The sequence below is a fragment of the Pristiophorus japonicus genome, chromosome 4 (genome assembly GCF_044704955.1).
Source record: "Pristiophorus japonicus isolate sPriJap1 chromosome 4, sPriJap1.hap1, whole genome shotgun sequence".
In the NCBI taxonomy this organism is placed as follows: Eukaryota; Metazoa; Chordata; class Chondrichthyes; family Pristiophoridae; genus Pristiophorus; species Pristiophorus japonicus.
In genome coordinates this window covers 251,769,202-251,789,911 of record NC_091980.1, presented here as the reverse complement: position 1 = coordinate 251,789,911, position 20,710 = coordinate 251,769,202, and the positions used below count along the sequence as shown (strand labels likewise).

The 20,710-nt window shown below is 44.2% G+C and overlaps 2 protein-coding genes across 3 annotated transcripts in view; one reads left to right on the top strand and one right to left on the bottom strand.

Annotated features, from left to right (window-relative positions):
* The window catches only part of bag5 (BCL2 associated athanogene 5), a 34,971-nt gene extending 29,567 nt beyond the window's left edge, over positions 1–5,404 (bottom strand). The window contains exon 1 of the mRNA XM_070879316.1: positions 5,377–5,404. The gene's annotated coding sequence lies outside the window, so the exon portion shown is untranslated. The remainder of the gene's footprint in view (positions 1–5,376) is intronic.
* Positions 5,405–5,499: 95 nt separating this feature from the next.
* Positions 5,500–20,710, top strand: part of coa8 (cytochrome c oxidase assembly factor 8) — a 33,987-nt gene continuing 18,776 nt past the window's right edge. Inside the window, exon 1 of one of the 2 annotated variants that reach the window (XM_070877516.1) lies at positions 5,500–5,736. In XM_070877516.1, the coding sequence (XP_070733617.1) occupies positions 5,560–5,736 (177 nt within the window). In that variant the 5' untranslated portion in view covers positions 5,500–5,559. Of the gene's footprint in view, positions 5,792–20,710 lie in introns of both variants that reach the window. The other variant, XM_070877517.1, reaches the window with a different exon arrangement.

Genomic DNA, 20,710 nt, shown 5'->3' with positions numbered 1-20,710 from the left:
TGAAACCATTGGCAATAGATTAGAATACAACATCGAACAAGTTCCAAGAAAGCATTCATATTAAGGACAACTGCAAAATTTGATGTAAACCGAAGGGTATCAGACAACATTATGCCAGACCATTTTCAATATTTGTAACATACTAGTATTCTAACAGTTTGGCACCTGATTTGTGCATTGGCAAGTGGAAATAGACACAAATTAAGATCTCTGTTGTATTAAAGTTGTAACATATATTTAGAATACACCATTTTAAAGGTTTCGATAATCAAAGAAAAAAACTTGCATTCATAATAGTGCCTTTCACAGTCTATCTGGTCATTATCTCACTGCTGTGTGTGAGACTGCATGTAAGGGATAGAGTTGTAGCAGGCAAAGAGCAGAGATAGGTGGTCACAACACAATGCTGAAGATAGTGAACCAATCAGTATTAGGAGGGTCTGAGGAATCGGTGATGGTATGGATTATAATCGCCTATTGTATGCAACACTTGCTTATGTAGGTATTCATCCTTAACCTTAGTAACACATAACAAAACAGCAGAAGTGAGCAGTTACAATTTTGATTAGAAGTCTCTGAGGAAGAGATAAGAAAGCCAGTATTTTGGAACAGTTACTTCAGGCGTCATATAGACTACGGCAAAGTGCAATCACGGAACAAACACAATTAACATATGATGGGAGATGGAATATGACACAAAGATTAGTGGGAAAGCGGGTTGTGTAGAGGACACAGAGAGGCTGCAAAGAGATTTAGATAGGTTAAGCGAATGGGCTAAGGTTTGGCAGATGGAATGCAATGTCGGAAAGTGTGAGGTCATCCACCTTGGGAAAAAAAACAAAAAAAGGGAATACTATTTGAATGGGGAGAAATTACAACATGCTGCGGTGCAGAGGGACCTGGGGGTCCTTGTGCATGAAACTCTTTTTGGATCCTTGTGCATGAATCCCCAAAAAAAGTTAGTTTGCAGGTGCAGCAGATAATCAGGAAGTTGAATGGAATGTTGGCCTTCATTGCGAGAGGGATGGAGTACAAAAGCAGGGAGGTCCTTCTGCAACTGTATAGGGTATTGGTGAGACCGCACCTGGAGTACTGCGTGCAGTTTTGGTCGCCTTACTTAAGAAAGGATATACTGGCTTTGGAGGGGGTACAGAGACGATTCACTAGGCTGATTCCGGAGATGAGGGGGTTACCTTATGATGATAGATTGAGTAGACTGGGTCTTTACTCATTGGAGTGCAGAAGGATGAGGGGTGATCTTATAGAAACATTTAAAATAATGAAAGGGATAGACAAGATAGAGGCAGAGAGGTTCTCTGGTCGGGGAGACTAGAACAAGGGGGCACAGCCTCAAAATACAGGGGAGCCAATTTAAAACCGAGTTGAGAAGGAATTTCTTTTTCTAGAGGGTTGTGAATCTGTGGAATTCTCTGCCCAAGGAAGCAGTTGAGGCTAGCTCATTGAATGTATTCAAGTCACAGATAGATAGATTTTTAACTAATAAGGGAATTAAGGGTTATGGGGAGCGGGCGGGTAAGTGGAGCTGAGTCCACGGCCAGATCAGCCATGATCTTGTTGAATGGCGGAGCAGGCTCGAGGGGCTAGATGGCCTACTCCTGTTCCTAATTCTTATGTTCTTATGTTCTTAATTGCATGTACCACTCAGAGCCAGTCTGATAAGAGACGACAAATCAATGTAACTCCGCTGATAGCAATAAACCTATCAATGATTTTATAGGAGAAATATCGAACATAGAAAATAGGTGCAGGAGTAGGCCATTCGGCCCTTCGACTCTGCACCATCATTCAATATGATCATGGCTGATCATGCAGCTTCAGTATCCCATTCTCTCCATACCCCTTGATCCCTTTAGCTGTAAGGGTCACATCTAACACCCTTTTGAATATATATAACAAACTGGCCTCAACAACTTTCTGTGGTAGAAAATTCCACAGGTTCACAATTCTCTGAGTGAAAAAGTTTCTCCTCATCTCAGTCCTAAATGGCTTACCCCTTATCCTTAGACTGTGACCCCTGGTTCTGGACTTCCCCAACATCGGGAACATTCTTCCTGCATCTAACCTGTCCAAACCCGTCAGAATTTTATATGTTTCTATGAGATCCCCTCTCATTCTTCTAAATTCCAGTGAATACAAGCCTAGTCGATCCAATCTTTCTTCATATGTCATCCCGGGAATCAGTCTGGTGAACCTTCGCTGCACTCCCTCAATAGCAAGAATGTCCTTCCTCAGATTAGGAGACCAAAACGGTACACAATATTCAAGGTGTGGCCTCACAAAGTACAACTGCAGTAAGACCTCCCTGCTCCTATACTCAAATCCTCTCGGTATGAAGGCCAACATGCCATTTGCCTTCCTCACCGCCTGCTGTACCTGCATGCAGTTGTACTTTGTGAGGCCACACCTTGAATATTGTGTACCGTTTTGGTCTCCTAATCTGAGGAAGGACATTCTTGCTATTGAGGGAGTGCAGCGAAGGTTCACCAGACTGATTCCCGGGATGGCAGGACTGACATATGAAGAAAGATTGGATCGACTAGGCTGCACCCAGGTCTCGTTGCACCTTCCCTTTACTAATCTGTCACCATTCAGATAACATTCTGCCTTCCTGTTTTTGCCCCCAAAGTGGATAACCTCACATTTATCCACATTATACTTCATCTGCCATGCATTTGCCCACTCACCTAACCTATCCAAGTCACTCTGCAGCCTCATAGCATCCTCCTCGCAGCTCACACTGCCACCCAGCTTAGTGTCATCTGCAAACTTGGAGATATTACATTCAATTCCTTCATCTAAATCACTGATGTATATTGTAAATAGCTGGGTCCCAGCACTGAACCTTACGGTACCCCACTAGTCACTGCCTGCCATTCTGAAAAAGGACCCGTTTATTCCTACTCTTTGCTTCCTGTCTGCCAACCAGTTCTCTATCCATGTCAATACATTACCCCCAATACCATGTGCTTTAATTTTTCACACTAATCTCTTGTGTGGGACCTTGTCAAAGGCCTTTTGAAAGTCCAAATACACCACATCCACTGGTTCTCCCTTGTCCACTCTACTAGTTACATCCTCAAAAAATTCTAGAAGGGTAGCTCCTCTCCAAAACCTGTATAAATTATACTTGAAACCTCTTGTATTTTGAAGGTTCCACGATTGAACTTTCCCTTGCATTTACTCGAAATAAAGTCGGTTGAATTTAAGGTTTTGTTTGTTTGATTCCGTGGTCGTTATACAGAGGGCAAAGGGCGAGGTGTCGATTACCTATATCGGGCAGTCCGCCTCGAGGGAGAGAAGTCTTCCTTTTACCCCAACACTGTGCAAACTGGCGGTCATGGTTCCCTACAAGTGACTACACTTCAAAATGACTTCATTGGCTGTGAAGAACTTTGGAGTGCCCCGAGTTTGTGAAAGGCGCCTTTACAAATGCAAGTTATTTCATTCTTCTTTCACAGAATTAAGTTTGGAGTTAGGATTTATTGGACAGGTGTGAATATTGGGAGGGAGAGGGTTGGTCACATGACCTAACATTGGCAAGAGAATTCTGGCAAGCAGTTGGTGAGGAAGGGACCAAATCAAACAGAGAGTGAATTCAGTGGAGTGAGAAAGTATTTTGCTTTTGGAGTAGTAGCCAAGTGAGTAAGCAGAAAAGCTGGGTCTATTTATTTTAGGAAAGTGTAGACTGGGGGGAGGAGAGGTGAATTTGCTTAAAATAGTTCCAGGACAAGTCTGTATTTGTATAGATAATTTCAGTAAAATAGGTTAGGGAGAACCAGTGATCATGCAAGGATAGAACTAGGTTAGATGTCAGGAAATTATTCTTTGCAAAAGGATCATTGACCTATGGAACAAGTTGCTGGCTTGTGCAGGAAGGCATATTTGCTGCATATCTTCAAGAGGGCTGCACCAGTTCCTGGCTAGGGTGGAAATCATGGTGTACAAAAGGTAGGCGAGATACTAAGTAATACAACCCACGGTCACGTGGCCTAATTTAGGGGGTTGGAGAAGAAATTTTACCTCCCCCCCCACAGGAAATTACATGGCTGACGGTGCTGTGATGTGCTGTGCTCAAGGCAGCATGACTGTGTAGCGCAAGCTCGATGGGCCAGCTGTCAATCACTTTCCTGTGGTCGGATGGACAACTTGCACCATTTCCCATACCTCGGGAGCCTCTTATCACAAGAACAGACATAGAAGACTAGATTCAACAATACCGCCAGTGCAGCCTTCGGCTGCCTGAGGAAAAGAGTGTTCGAAGACCAGGCCCTCAAATCTGCCACCAAGCTGATGGTCTACAGGGCTGTAGTAATACCCACCCTCCTGTATGGCTCAGAGACATGTATAGTAGACACCTCAAGTCACTGGAGAAATACCACCAATGATGTCTCCACAAGATCCTACAAATCCCCTGGGAGGACAGACGCACCAATATTAGCGTCCTCAATCAGGCCAACATCCCCAGCATTGAAGCACTGACCACATTTGATCAGCTCCACTGGGCAGGCCACATTGTCCGCATGCCAGACATGAGACTCCCAAAGCAAGCACTCCATTCGGAACTCCTTCACGGCAAACGAGCCAAAGGTGGGCAGAGGAAAGTTTACAAGGACACCCTCAAAGCCTCCCTGATAAAGTGCAACATCCCCACCAACACCTGGGAGTCCCTGGCCAAAGACCGCCCTAAGTGGAGGGCGTGCATCCGGGAGGGCGCTAAGCATCTTGAGTCTCATTGCCGAGAGCGTGCAGAAATCAAGCGCAGGCAGCGGAAAGAGCGTGCGGCAAATCTGTCCCACCCACCCTTTCCCTCAACGACTATCTGTCCCATCTGTGACAGGGACTGTGGCTCTCGTATTGGAATGTTCAGTCACCTAAGGACTCATTTTAAGAGTGGAAGCAAGTCTTCCTCGATTCCGAGGGACTGCCTATGATGATGACTTTCTTATGTTGTCAGAAGTTTCAAAAAGGTGTCGGTGTAGAAAAAGGCATGGGGCTTACTCTTTTAGATACGGACAATAAGGCCTGGGGCTTTATGCCGAGGCGGAAGAAAGTTATCCGATGCCTTCTCATGCATGCCTGGAAAGTTGTGCTTGTGCCAGCATCCGCGGGGGGTACACACACACACACACACAGAGAGAGAGATAGCAGCCAGGGAGCGCGGATCCTGCCTCGCTCCCGAACAGCGCGTGCACCAACCGACCGCGGGGCCCCAGGCGAATCGAGGCTCACTCCCACTCCGGATGAAACCCACACTTAAAATCCTTTGTTTTAAAGTCTTCCGCACTCACTAAAAACAAGCGATCCACACGGCAACTCCCTGAGAACTGCGCTCTATGATAAACGCGCGAATCTCACCTGCTACCTGAAAACGCTCGAGCAGCTTTGACCGCGCGCATGCGTGCAGCCTACTTCTGAACGCCTCGGGGTTGTTTTACGACAGCGAATGGTACCGGTTGCCTCACTGCCATAAACTGTGATCGCCTGGTTTCCGTGGCAGGAAGAGGACGAGGAGGAAGGTGTCTTTTTTTTAATTAAGTGATGAGCTGTAAGTTCCGGGCTTTAGTGCCATCTTTCACAAAAGTGTTTCAGGGAAGAATATGTCGCAGTGCTTGGGTAAAAGGAGCTGAAGCGGATAAATACGGCTGCGCAGTGTTGTCAGGAAGGTGCCGTCCAATCTCCAATCCTGCGACTGATCACAGTGAAAATGGTCCAGAGGTAAATGAGAAATCTTCTCAACGACGAACCTCCAGTAATAGAAACTATCTCTCGGGTAATTGTCGCAGTCATTACAAGCGAATTAGCCGGGGGATCAGCTCCGTTATCCGTAAAATGGGTCAAAAATAAATAAAATACTGTATCGTGCTAATGTTTTCTTCTGCATGCTACGTTAACGAAGATTTGAGCGTACCCAGTGTTGTACAGCACTGTCAAAAGTGAACCGCATAGGAAAGTTTTAATCGCAGCATAGCTTATCGAATGGCAGGATCACACACAAACATCAGCCATCTCGAGGTGTTCTATTAAATGCTGTAACTGTACCTACTGTGCTCTGGATGCAATACTACAAAAATATATTGTACACGTTGGCAGTAATTAAAGTGCTAATTGTTTGACTTGCTAAGTTTAACATAAATACTTTTTTGGTCACTTTGTTTTGGACTAAAGAAGTTTATTTTACAACACATTTAATGAATGACAAATTGCAACAAACATAGCCATTTTATTGAGTGAACTACAGTATATGCGACGCATTTATGTGATTTATGTGCATCTACACATAGTTTATTTATGCAGTATGGTTAAGGGCTCACCCATCAGCCGGGGCTTTTGTTTAATTCCTTTACAGATGTGAGCATTGCTAGCAAATCCAACATTTATCCCTAATTGCTCTTGAGAAGGTGGTGGTGAGCCGCTGCTTTGAATCGCTGCAGTTTGTGTGGTGAAGGTGTTGTTAGATAGAGTTCCAGGATTTTGGCCCAGTGACAATGAAACAAACGGTGATACATTTTCAATCAACGGATCAGATTAAAGTTCTGCAGTCCTGCCACATCCAGTCATGAATGGTGGTAGACAATTAAACAACTAACGGGAGGAACAGGCTCCATGAATATCCTCAATGCCCATTCTCACTGATGATTGAGTCTAGCACGTGAGTGCAAAAGTGCCGAGTGGATGATCCCTATCCGCCTCCTCTTGAAGTCCCCACCATCACAGAAGCCAGTCAACAGCCAATTCGATTCACTCTACGTGATATCAAGAAACGGCTGAGCGCACTGGATACAGCAAAAGTTATGGGCCCTGGTAACATCCCTGCTGTTGTGCTGAAGACGTCAGACTGTGTTCCAGAACTAGCTGCAGCTCTAGCCAAGCTGTTCCAGTACAGCTACAAAACTGGCATCTACCCGACAATATGGAAAATTGCTCAGGTATGTCCTGTCTGCAAAAAAAAGAGAACCAATCCAATCCAGCCAGTTACCGCCCCATCAGTCTGCTCTTAATCATCAGAAAAGTGACACAAGGTGTCGTTGATAGTGCTATCAAGCGGGCCGTACTCGCCAATAATTCGCTCACTGATGCTCAGTTTGGGTTTCACCAGGACCACTCGGCTTCAGATCTCATTACAGCCTTGGTTCAGACATGGACAAAAGAGCTCGATTCCAGAGGTGAGGTGAGAATGACAGCCCTTGATATCAAGGCAGCATTTGACCAATTGTGGCATAAAGGAGACCTAGTAAAATTGAAGTCAATGGAAATTGGGGAAAATGTTCCACTGGCTGGAGTCATACCTAGCACAAAGGAAGATGGTTGTAGTTGTTGCAGGACAATCACCTCAGCCCCAGGACATTGCTGCAGGAGTCCCTAGACCCAACCATCTTCAGCTGTTTCATCAATAATCCTCCCTCCATTATAAGATCAGAAGTGGGGATGTTCGCTGATAATTGCACAGCGTTCAGTTCCATTTGCAACTCCTCAGGTAATGAAGCAGTCCATGCAGCAAGACCTGGATAACATTCAGGCTTGAGCCAATAAGTGGCAAATAACATTCGTGCCACACAAGCGGCAAGCAATGAATATGTCTAACAAGCGAGAGTCTAAGCACCGCTCCTTAACATTCAACGGCATTACCATCGCCAAATCCCCCACCATCAACATCCTGGGGAGGTCACCATTGAACAGAAACTTAACTGGACCAGCCACATAAATACTGTGGCTACAAGAGCAGGTCAGAGGCTGAGTATTCTGCGGCGAGTGTCTCACCTCCTGACTCCCCAAAGCCTATCCATCTACAAGGCACAATTCAAGTGTGATGGAATACTCTCCACTTGCCTGGATGAGTGCAGCTCCAACAAAAAAGAAGCTTGACACCATCCAAGACAATACAGCCCGCTTGATTAGCACCCCATCCAACACCTTAAACATTCACTCCTTGCACCACCGCCTCACCTATTTCTTATGTTCTTAAATTTCTTCACTCGGAGAGTGGTGAATCTTTGGAATTCTCTTCCAAAGAGGGCTGTGGAGGCTCAGTCGTTGAGTATATTTAAGACGGAGATCAATAGATTTTTGTATATTACGAGAATCAAGGGATATGGGGATAGTGCAAGAAAGTGGAGTTGAGGTCGAAGATCAGCCATGATCTTATTGAATGGCGGAGCAGGATAGAGGGGCCGAATGACCTACTCCTGCTATTTCTTATGGCAGTATTGTAGCTGTATTGGAACAGCTTGGATAGAGGCTCGGCACAAGTTTTCAGCACTACGGCCAGGATGTCAGGGCACATAGCATTTGCTGTATCTCGTGCGCTTAGCCTTTTCTTGATATCACGTGGAGTGAATTGAATTGGCTGTAAACTGGCTTCTGTGGTGATGGGGGCCTAGGGAGGAGGCCGAGATGGATCCACTCGGCACTTCTGGCTGAAGATGGTTGCAAACGCTTCAGCCTTGTCTTTTGCACTTGGGTGCTGGGCTCCGCCATCATTGAGGCTGGGATGTGCATGGAGCCTCCTCCTCCTGTTGTTTAATTGTGCACCACCATTCATGACTGGATGTGGCAGGACTGCAGTGCTTTTATCTGATTTGTTGATTATGGGATCAATTAGCCCTGTCTTTGGCATGCTGCTTCCTTTGTTTAGCATATATGTTGTCCTGTGTTGCAACTTCCCCAGGTTGGGACCACTTTTTTTTTTAGGTATGTCTGATGCTGCTCCTGGCATGCTCTTCTACACTCCTCATTGAATCAGAGTTGGTCCCCTGGCTTGATGGTAGCCAGGCCATGGAGGTTACAGATTGTGGTGGAATACAATGCTGCTGTTGATAGCCCACCGCGCCTCATGGATGCTCAGTTTTGAACTACTTGATCTGTTCTGAATCTATCCCATTTAGCACGGTGATAGTGCCACACAACATGATGGAGGGTGTTCTCAGTGTGAAGATGGGACTTTGTTTCCACAGTGACTGTGCGGTGGTCATTGACCAATACTGTCATGGACAGATGCATTTGCAACAGGTAGATTGGTGAGGATGAGGTCAAGTAGGATTTCCCCTTGTGTTGGTTCTCTCACCACCTGCTGCAGGCCCAGTCTGGCAGCTATGTCCTTCAGGGCTCGGTCAGTAGTGCTGCCAAGTCACTCTCAGTGATGGACATTGAAGTCCCCCACCCAGACTGCATTCTGTGCCCTTGCTACCCTCGGTGCTTTTTTGAAGTGGTGTTCAATATGGAGGAGTACTGATTCATCAGCTGAGGGAAAGCGGTAGGTGGTAATCAGCAGGAGGTTTCCTTGCCCATGCTTGACATGAAGTCATGAGACTTCATGGGGTCCGGAATCAATGTTGAGTACTCCCAAGGCCACTCCCTCCCGACTTTTAGGTGTTAAAAAACTTCTCTCCTTAAAGGTGGATTCCCTGATATAGGAATCGACACCCCTGCCTGTATAACGACCATGGAATCAATCAAACGAAACTTACGGTTCAACTAGTTTATTCGAGCACATGCAAGGGAAAAGTTCAAACGTGAACCTTCTCAGAACAATGGTTTTCACTCACAATTTATACAACAAACCGAAGTGTGTGCCTCTCCCACAAAAGCACTGGTTGGTTTACTGTTCATCAGCGAAGTTACATTGATTTGTCACCTCTTATCAGACTGGCTCTGAGTAGTGTTTCCCAACTGACCATCTCCCATATGTTAATTGTGTTTGTTCAGTGATGTGAACTTTGCCTTAGTCCCTATTATGTCTGAAGTAACTCTGTTCCCAAACACTGGCTTTCTTATCTCTTCCCCAGAGACTTCTAGTCAAAATGTTATGTATTGTAACTGCTGACCTCTACTGTTTTTGTTATGTGTTACTAAGGTTAAAGATGGTTCATTAACCATCAGGCTTAATTGTGTTATAAGTGTGCTTTACATACATAAACAAGTGTTACATACAATAGGCCATACCGTAAGATAGAGGAACTTCACCAATTCCTCAGACTTTCCTAATACTGATAAGCTCTCTTAATCTGGACCATTTTACGTGTCAGGTCAATTCACTACCTTCAGTATCCTCCATTCTTGACCACCTATCTGTCTGCTCTTTGCCTGCTACAACTCTATACCCCTTACACAACTGTATACCACTGTGTTACCGCCTCTGATGGGTGTGCCCTCCCCAGGAATGATGAAGGAGTCTGGGACATTCGCTGAATGGTATGATTCTGTGAGCATGACTATGTCAGGCTGTTGCTTGACTAGTCCATGTGAAGCGCTCTCAATTTCAGCACAAGTCTCCAGGTGTTAGTGAGGAGGACTTTGCAGGGTCGACTGGCTGGGTTTCCCTTGGTCGTGTCCGAAGCAGGTGCCTAGGTCGATGCTGGGTGGTCTGTCCGGGTTTTTTATTCTTCTTGTTTTCCATAGCAGTTTGTTACAACTGAATGGCTTGCTAGGCCATTTCCGAAGGCAGTTAAGAGTCAACAATATTGCTATGAGTCTGTAATCATATATAGGCCAGACCAGGTAAGGACAGCATTCGTGAACCAGATGGGTTTTTATGACAATCTGATAGCTTCATTCCAGTTTTTTATTCCAGATTTATTTAATTAACTGTATTTATATCCCCAGCTATCATGATGGAATTTGAACTCATATCTCTGGATCATTAGTCCAGGCCTCTGGGTTACTAGTTCAGTAACAGAACCACAATGCTACCGTACCCCTATTAATGTAGGGAAGGTCACAGGTGAAATAGCTGAAGATGATTGGGCCTAGGACACTGCCCCGAGGAACTTCTGCAGCGATGTCTGATGGCTTATCTGATGGCCTAACCACCTATGATTGCAGTGGCCAGTTACCTACAAAAGCAATTAGCTATGAAGTATGTAGATCAAAAACTCCAGTGCTGTCATAATGCTTTGCAGAATAAGCTTAGATGCTTCTTTCTGCATGGCACTGAAGACCATTTCCTCATGTGCGTATCTATATATTTTTTTTCTTGATGAAATTGCCAGAAGCCTCCCTAATGCTGTGTCCAAGGTTTGTCAATTAAGACTGAAAAAGTACCTTTATTGCATCTTGGATCTTGATTCCCAAAGTATCTAGTAGTGATGGAACCATTTGTGAAGAATCCTCCATCTGTATCTATAACCTGTGTAACTGAGATTACCACAGCACTTGCCAGTGATGGAGCTCCCTGCTCTGTAATAGACTACAATGCACACACTGCACTACATATTCCACAGGTTTATCTGGCATATTAAATTGCTCTTTCTTAAAAGGCTCTTTAGGGACTGGTAGCAAGGCAGACAGTTTGATGACTTGGCCGTTCAATACTTACTTAATTTGCTCCAATGTAAATAATGTTTAATAATTCTTCAGACCATTGGGCTTGCCTTGGTCAGTGAAGGGAAGAAATGGGATCTTTATTAGTATCTAAGCAAACTGATGAATTGGGCTCATTTTTATTACATGAACTACGAAAGACTTGTGCACTGTTAGAACACATTAGTGTAACGTGATAGTTTAAATGGGTTTGATGTGGTACCTTGTAACTGTTGTGTCAAGATGCCCAACCTCTCCAAGACCCATACCTTCAATGTTTCGGTTCGAATTAATTACATAGTTTGATTTTTTGTGAGTTAATACTGTCTCCTGATAGGCACGACCTGTCCCTTTCCTAGCCCTCTCATTTCACACTAGTTTTTAAAAATTCATTCCGAGGATGTGGTTGTCACTGCCAAGGTTAGCATTTATTGCCCTTCCCTAATTCCCCATGGGAAGTTAGTGATGAGCCGCCGCCTTGAATCGCTGCGGTCTGTATGGTGAAGGTACTCCCACAGTACTGTTGGGGAGGGAGTTCCAGGATTTTGACCCAGCGCCGATGAAGGAATGGCAATATATTTCCAAATCAGAATGTTGTGTAACTTGGAGGGGGACTTGCAGGTGATGGTGTTCCCAAGTGTCTGCTGCTCTTGTCCTTCTAGGTAGTAGACATCGCAGGTTTGTGAGGTGCTATTGAAGCCTTGGTGAGTTGCTGCAGTGCATCTTGTTAGATGATACACACTGCAGCCATGGTACTCCGATGGTGGAGCGAGTTAATGTTTAAGATGGTGGATGGGTGCCAATCAAATGGGCTGCTTTGTCCAGGATGGTGTCAAGCCTCTTGAGTGTTGTTGGAGCTGCACTCATCCAGGCAAGTGGAGAGTATTCCATCACACTCCTGACGTGCCTTGTAGATGGTAGAAAGACTTTCTGGAGTCAGAAGGTGAGATACTCACTGCAGAATACCCAGCCTCTGAACTGCTCTTGTTGCCACAGTATTTATGTGGTTGGTCCAGTTAAGTTTCTGATCAAAGGTGACCCCAGGATGTGATGGTGGAGGATTCGGCAATGTTAATGCCGTTGAATGTCAAGAGGCGGTAGTTAGACTCTCGCTTATTGGAGATAGTCATTGCCTGGCACTTGTGTGGCGCGAATGTTACTTTAAGGCAGAATAATGAGAAAATGAATAAGGTTAATTAGCAATTTGACATATTCGAGTAATATATATGTGACTTCATTATATTATCAGAGTACATTTGTATGCAACAAAAAATACTTTGTTTTTCAATATTTGCAGAACCACTTTATTCAACTGCACATTTACAGTATTTTAGATTTAGTAAAATTTATTCTGATTGTACAGACTGCCACTTTACAGTTCAGCAACCAAATTGGTACTTTTTCCTGATTGGAGGGACAATTTTGTTCAGTGCATTGAAGCTTTCAGTAAATTAGTTCATAAACTCACAATTGAACATTCTATTACCAAATAAGTACATTGTCCCACTTTTTTTAAACAGTGGGAGTTTCTTAACTCTTATAGATCATCTTTCAGGTTTGCATGGAGGTGGAGCCAGAGGTCACTTCCTCTGTGATCACCTGCTAAGCTCTCTGAATCCTAATTTGACTTGTTGGGATGGCCCTGCTATCTAAATACATCAGCCTGGTGTTCTTGCAGGTCTTGATAAGTGAATCATGCTTTCTGACTTCTGTGCTGTATGTCTGCCAACTCCAAGTACAGCTGGATTCACAAAATCTGCTATTTATACCATTTCATAGAATCATAGAAAGTTACAGCACGGAAGGAGGCCATTTCGGCCCATTGTGTCCGTGCCGGGCAACAAAGAGCTATCCAGCCTAATCCCACTTTCCAGCTCTTGGTCCATAGCCCTGTAGGTTACGGCACATTAAGTGCACATCCAAGTACTTTTTAAATGTGGTGAAGGTTTCTGCCTCTACCACCCTTTTAGGCAGTGAGTTCCAGACTCCCACAACCCTCTGAGTGAAGAAATGTCCCCTCCAATCCGCTCAACCTTCTACCAATTACTTTAAATCTATGCCCCCTGGTTTTTACCCCCTCTGCCAAGGGAAATAGGTTATTTCTATCCACTTTATCTAGACCCTTCATAAATTTTATACATCTCAATAAGGTCTTCCCTCAGCCTCCTCTGTTCCAAGGAAAACAAACCCAGCCTATCCAATCTTTCCTCATAGCTATCGTTACAAGGAAGGCAACTTAGATCTCGAAAAGATTGGAATGGCCATCATTGAAAATCAGTTGTGATTGGGCGAGTTACTTCTGTTAAATGAGTTCTTAATTCAGTAGTCTGCAAAATTAGAAAAATACACCCTCATCTTTAATCTTTTTAGAGTCTTCTGTTGTGGCTATACAATGAAGGTGCAAAATATCCAAATGACAGTTTAGCATAGTCAGTGGCATTCCAGTTTTTGTACTGTTTACTTGGATATTCCAACAAGAATAAATGTTTTTAAAAGTATACGACAATACATCGCAGCGAATGTGAAATATGTTAACCATGTGGGAAAAATAGAGTTGGGAAGATCTTCACAATAATGGGCATGCCAGAAGAAGAAGGATCTTACACTTTCTTTGACTTCAAAATGTAAACTATTTTGATGTTGGTAGTTCTTAAAAATAAACACAGCTCATTTGTTTAACCTTTAGTCTGTCAGCATATTCACCAATCTTTTAAAAATAGAATGTGATGCTGAAACAATACAATACAATCGTGACTCAAATTTCAGTTATCACTATGAAGTTAGCCCTATGCTAATAAAATAGATTATAATGCACTACACATGAGAACTTGCCTCTCTTTGGCGCTATCGTTGATTAGTTGAGATCAGCAAATCTGAATATGAATATCAGCTAAGGCTAGGAATAACTCAAAAGGATCATCAGTTAACTGATTGGAAAACTTTACTATCCTCCCTTTCTTGGATGGTGTGACAGAAACCCTTCTTACAAAAGTGCTGGTGAACCTTTTTGAGCGCAAGTTCCAGGTTGTTGCATTCCCACTCTAGACTCACTTCACCCCCCATCCCCCTCCACCCCGCACATGGGCTGAAACAATAATAAGAACATGTGAATTAGGAGCAGGAGTACTGCTCCTCGAGCCTGCTCTGCCATTCAATAAAATCATGGCTGATCTTCAACCTCAACTCCACTTTCCTGCGCTATCTCCTTTGATTCCTCTGAAGTCCAAAAATCTATTTATCTCAGCCTTGAATATATTCAACCACTGAGCATCCACAGCACTTTGGGGCAGAGAATTCCAAAGATTCACAACCCTCTGACTGAAGAAATTCCTCCTCATCTCAGTCTTAAAGGGCTGACCTCTTATCATGAGACTATGCCCCCGAGTTCGAGACTCTCCAACCAGGGGAAAAAATTCTCGGCATTTATCCTGTCAATCCCCCTCAGAATCTTGTATGTTTCAATGAGATCACCTCATTCTTCTAAACTCCAGACGGTACAGACCCAATCTACTCAATCTCTCCTCATAGGACAACCCTCTCATCCCAGGAATCAATCTAGTGAACCATCATTGCACTGTCTCTAAGGCAAGTATTTCCTTCCTTTAAATAAGGAGACGAAAATTGTGCACAGTACTCCAGGTGTGGTCTCACCAGAGCCCTGTACAATTGTAGCAAGACTTCCTTACTTTTAGACTCCAACCTTCTAGCAATAAAGGCCAATATGCCATTTGCCTTCCTAATTGCTTGCTAACTTTCTGTGTTTCCTGTACAAGGACACCTCAATCTCTCTGAAAACTAACATTTAATAGTTTCTCACCATTTAAAAAAATATTCTGCTTTTCTATTCTTCCTACCAAAATGAATAACCTCATATTTCCTCACATATACTCTATCTGCCACCTTATTGTCCACTCACTTAACCTGGGTATATACCTTTGCAGGCTCTTTGCATCCTCCTCGCATCTTACTTTCCCACCTAGCTTTGTATCGTCAGCAAACTTCGATACGTTGCACTCAGTCCCTTCATCTAAGTCATTAATATGGATTTTAAATAGCTGAGGCCCCAAGCACTGATCCTTATGGCACTCCACTAGTTACAGCCTGCCAATCTGAAAATGACCAGTTTATCCCTACTCTCTGTTTTCTGTCTGTTAACCGTTCCTTTATCCATGCTAATACATTACCCCCAAACCCATGTGCTCTTATCTTGCTTAACAACCTTTTATCTGGAACCTTGTCGAATCAAGGTTCAAGCCTTCTCTGATCATGTTCTGGCATGACCTGATGTCATTGTAACATCGGGTACAATGCAGATTTTTTTCTTGTTTTTTTTAATGTGTTTCATTTTTCTTTAGTTTCTTTTCTATTTGAATGTATTGCCTCCCAAGAGCTGCTTTGATTTGCTGTCATCACTTCAGACTAAGCCCAAATTTACATGTTAGTTCAAATTAATACATCTTCAATCTTCTAATTCGAAAGTTCAGTGCATTATTGTTGTAGCTACCAGACTATATAAAATATATTTTTGTTTACACTATAACTTTGAAAGCATTATTGGAGAGATTATTAGTAATTGGCCTTGGAGGGAGTGCAGCGCAAGTTTACCAAAATGATACCCGGACTTCAAGGGTTAAGTTACGAGGAGAGATTACCCAAATTAGGGTTGTATTCCCTAGAATTTAGAATATTAAGGGGTGATCTGATCAAAGTTTTCAAGATATTAAGGGGAACAGATAGGGTAGATAGAGAAACTATTTCCGCTGGTTAGGGATTCTAGGACTAGGTGGCATAGTCTAAATATTAGAGCCAGTCCTTTCAGGAATGAAATTAGGAAACACTTCTACACACAAAAAGGGTGTTAGAATATTGGAACTCTCTCATGCAAGTGGCAATTGATGCGAGGACAATTGTTAATTTTAAATCTGAGATTGATAGCTTTTTGTTAACCAAAGGTATTGAGGGTTATGGGCCAAAAGCAGGTATATGGAGTTAGGTCACAGATCAGCCATGATATCATTGAATGGCGGAACAGGCTCGAGGAGCTGAATGGCCTACTCCTGTTCCTATGTTAATACTTTATTTGAGCTGCTTCAGTTTTGTTTAAAACGCAAAAACACTAAGGGCTAGAAATTCGTTTTACTGCCGTTTTTGGGCGGGGAGCAATGTCATCGGGAGGTCGGAGGAGAGGCCTATAAAGGCCCAGCAGGGGTTCGTGGTCACTGAGGCCAGCAGGGAGCAGCGTGGTGAGTCGGGAAGTCGGAGGAGAGCAGGAGTTCGTGGTCGCTGAGGCCAGCGGGCAGCAGCGTGGTGAGTCGGGAGGTCGGAGGAGAGGCCTATAAAGACCAGCCGGTGCAGCTGCAACAGAGAGAGAAGGCAAAAAAGAGTAGAAAGAGATTGAAAGGTAATGTCACAGCCAAGCAGGTAAATGATTGGCTGGTGATTGGTAAGTAGTTTTTCTTTTTCTTTACTTTATCAGTAAGTAACCTTTTAGCCTTGTTGCCAAGTTAAGTTTATCTAGGGGTTAAGTCATGGCAGGAGAGCTCAGACACGTGTTATGCTCCTCCTGTATTATGTGGGAAGTCAGGGACGCTTCCAGTATCCCTGACGACTACGTGTGCAGGAAGTGTATCCGACTGCAGCTCCTGACGGACCGCATTGTGGCACTGGAGCTGCGGGTGGATTCACTCTGGAGCATGCACGATGCTGAGAATGATGTGAATAGCACGTTTAGTGAGTTGGTCTTACCGCAGGAAAAGGGTACACAGCCAGATAGGGAATGGATGACCAACAGGAAGAGCAGTGCAAGGAAGGTAGTGCAGAGGTCCCCTGCGGTCATCCCCCTGCAAAACAGATACACCGCTTTGGGTACTGTTGGGGGGGATGATTCACCAGGGGAGGGCAGCAGCAGCCAAGTTCATGGCACCGTGCTGCACAGGAGAGCAGAAAAAAAGAGTGGGAGAGCTATAGTGATAGGGGATTCAATTGTAAGGGGAAATAGATTGACGATTCTGCGGCCGCAACCGAGATTCCAGGATGGTATGTTGCCTCCCTGGTGCAACGGTCAAGGATGTCTCTGAGTGGGTGCAGGGCATTCTGAAAAGGGAGGGTGAACAGCCAGTTGTCGTGGTGCATATAGGTACCAACAATATAGGTTAAAAAAAGGGATGAGGTCCTACGAGATGAATTCAGGGAGCGAGGAGCTAAATTTAAAAAGTAGGACCTCAAAAGTAATAATCTCAGAATTGCTACCAGTGCCACATGCTAGTCAGGATAGGAATCACAGGATAGCTCAGATGAATACGTGGCTTGAGGAGTGGTGCAGCAGGGAGGGATTCAAATTCCTGGGACATTGGAACCGGTTCTGGGGGAGGTGGGACCAGTACAAACCGGACGGTCTGCACCTGGGCAGGACCGGAACCAATGTCCTAGGGGGAGTGTTTGCTAGTGCTATTGGGGAGGAGTTAAACGAATATGGCAGGGGGATGGGAACTTATGCAGGGAGACAGAGGGAAGTAGAATGGGGGCAGAAGCAAAAGATAGAAAGAAGAAAAGTAAAAGTGGAGGGCAGAGAAACCTAAGGCAAAAAGGGCCACATTACAGCAAAATTCTAAAGGGGCAAAGTGTGTTAGAAAGACAAGCCTGAAGGCTCTGTGCCTCAATGCGAGGAGTATTCGGAATAAGGTGGACGAATTAACTGCGCAGATAGCAGTTAATGGGTATGATGTAATTGGCATCACGGAGACATGGCTCCAGGGTGACCAAGGCTGGGAACTCAACATCCAGGGGTATTCAACATTTAGGAAGGATAGACAGAAAGGAAAAGGAGGTGGGGTGGCATTGCTGGTTAAAGAAGAAATTAATGCAATAGTAAGAAGGACATTAGCTTGGATGACGTGGAATTGGTATGGTTGGAGCTGCGGAATACCAAGGGTCAGAAAACGCTAGTGGGTGTTGTGTACACACCACCAAACAGTAGTAGTAAGGTTGGGGACAGCATCAAACAAGAAATTAGGGATGCATGCAATAAAGGTACAGCAGTTATCATGGGCGACTTTAGTCTATATATTGATTGGGCTAACGAAACTGGTAGCAATGCGGTGGAGGAGGATTTCCTGGAGCGTATTGGGGATGGTTTTCTAGATCAATATGTCGAGGAACCAACCAGGGAGCTGGCCATCCTAGACTGGGTGATGTGTAATGAGAAAGGACTAATTAGCAATCTTGTGCGAGACCCCTTGGGGAAGAGTGACCATAGCATAGTAGAATTCTTTATTAGTGACACAGTTAATTCGGAAACTAGGGTCCTATACTTAAGGAAAGGTAACATCGCTGGTTTGAGACGTGAATTGGCTAGAATAGACTGGCAAATTATACTTAAATGGTTGATGGTGGATAGGCAATGGCAAACATTTAAAGATCGCATGGATGAACTTCAGCAATTGTACATCCCTGTCTGGAATAAAAATAAAATGGGGAAGGTGGCTCAACCGTGGCCAACAAGGGAATTAAGGATAGTGTTAAATCCAAGGAAGAGGCATATAAAATGGCCAGAAAAAGCAGCAAACCTGAGGACTGGGAGAAATTTAGAATTCAGCAGAGGAGGACAAAGGATTTAATTAGGAGGGGGAAAATAGAGTACGAGAAGAAGCTTGCCGGGAACATAAAAACTGACTGCAAAAGCTTCTATAGATATGTGAAGAGAAAAAGATTAGTGAAGACAAACGTAGGTCCCTTGCAGTCAGATTCAGGTGAATTTATAATGGGGAACAAAGAAATGGCAGACCAATTGAACAAATATTTTGGTTCTGTCTTCACAAAGGAAGACACAAATAACCTTACGGAAGTACTAGGGGACCAAGGGTCTAGTGAGGAGGAGGAACTGAAGGATATCCTTTTATTAGGCTGGAAATTGTGTTAGTGAAATTGATGGGATTGAAGGCCGGGAAATTGATGGGATTGAAGGCCAATAAATCCCCGGGGCCTGACAGTCTGCATCCCAGAGTACTTAAGGAAGTGGCCCTAGAAATAGTGGATGCATTGGTGATCATTTTCCAACAGTCTATCGACTCGGGATCAATTCCTATGGACTGGAGGGTAGCTAATGTAACACCACATTTTAAAAAGGGAGGGAGAAAGAAAGCGGATAATTATAGACCGGTTAGCCTGACATCAGTGATGGGGAAAATGTTGGAATCAATTATTAAGGATGAAATAGCAGCGCATTTGGAAAGCAGTGACAGGATCGGTCCAAATTAGCATGAATTTATGAAGGGGAAATCATGTTTGACAAATCTTCTGGAATTTTTTGAGGATGTAACCAGTAGAGTGGACAACGGAGAATCAGTGGATGTGGTGTATTTGGACTTTCAAAAGGCTTTTGACAAAGTCCCACACAAGAGATTGGTGTGCAAAATCAAAGCATATGGCATTGGGGGTAATGTACTGACGTGGATAGAGAACTGGTTGGCAGAGAGGAAGCAGAGAGTCGGGATAAACGGGTCCTTTTCAGAATGGCAGGCAGTGACTAGTGGAGTGCCGCAGGGCTCTTTGCTGGGACCCCAGCTCTTTATACATTAATGATTTAGATGAAGGAATTGAGTGTAATATCTCCAAGTTTGCAGAAGACACTAAACTGGGTGGCGGTGTGAGCTGTGAGGAGGACGCTAATTGGCTGCAGGGTGACTTGGACAGGTTAGGTGAGTGGGCAAATGCATGGCAGATGCAGTATAATGTGGATAAATGTGAGGTTATCCACTTTGGGGGCAAAAACGCAAAGACAGAATATTATCTGAATGGTGGCAGATTAGGAAAAGGGGAGGTGCAACAAGACCTGGGTGTCATGGTTCATCAGTCATTGAAAGTTGGCATGCAGGTGCAGCAGGCGGTAAAGAAGGCAAAATGGTATGTTGGCCTTCATAGATAGGGGATTTGAGTATAGGAGCAGGGAGGTCTTACTGCAGTTGTACAGGGCCTTGGTGAGGCCTCACCTGGAATATTGTGTTCAGTTTTGGTCTCCTAATCTGAGGAAGGACATTCTTGCTATTGAGGGAGTACAGCGAAGGTTCACCAGACTGATTCCCGGGATGGCTGGACTGACATATGAGGAGAGACTGGATCAACTGGGCCTTTATACATTGGAGTTTAGAAGGATGAGAGGGGATCTCATAGAAATATATAAGATTCTGACGGGACGGGACAGGTTAGATGCGGGTAGATTATTCCCGATGTTGGGGAAGTCCAGAACCAGGGGGCACAGTCTTAGGATAAGGGGTAGGCCATTTAGGACCGAGATGAGGAGAAACTTCTTCACTCAGAGAGTTGTTAACCTGTGGAATTCCCTGCGCAGAGAGTTGTTGATGCCAGTTCAGTGGACATATGCAAGAGGGAGTTAGAT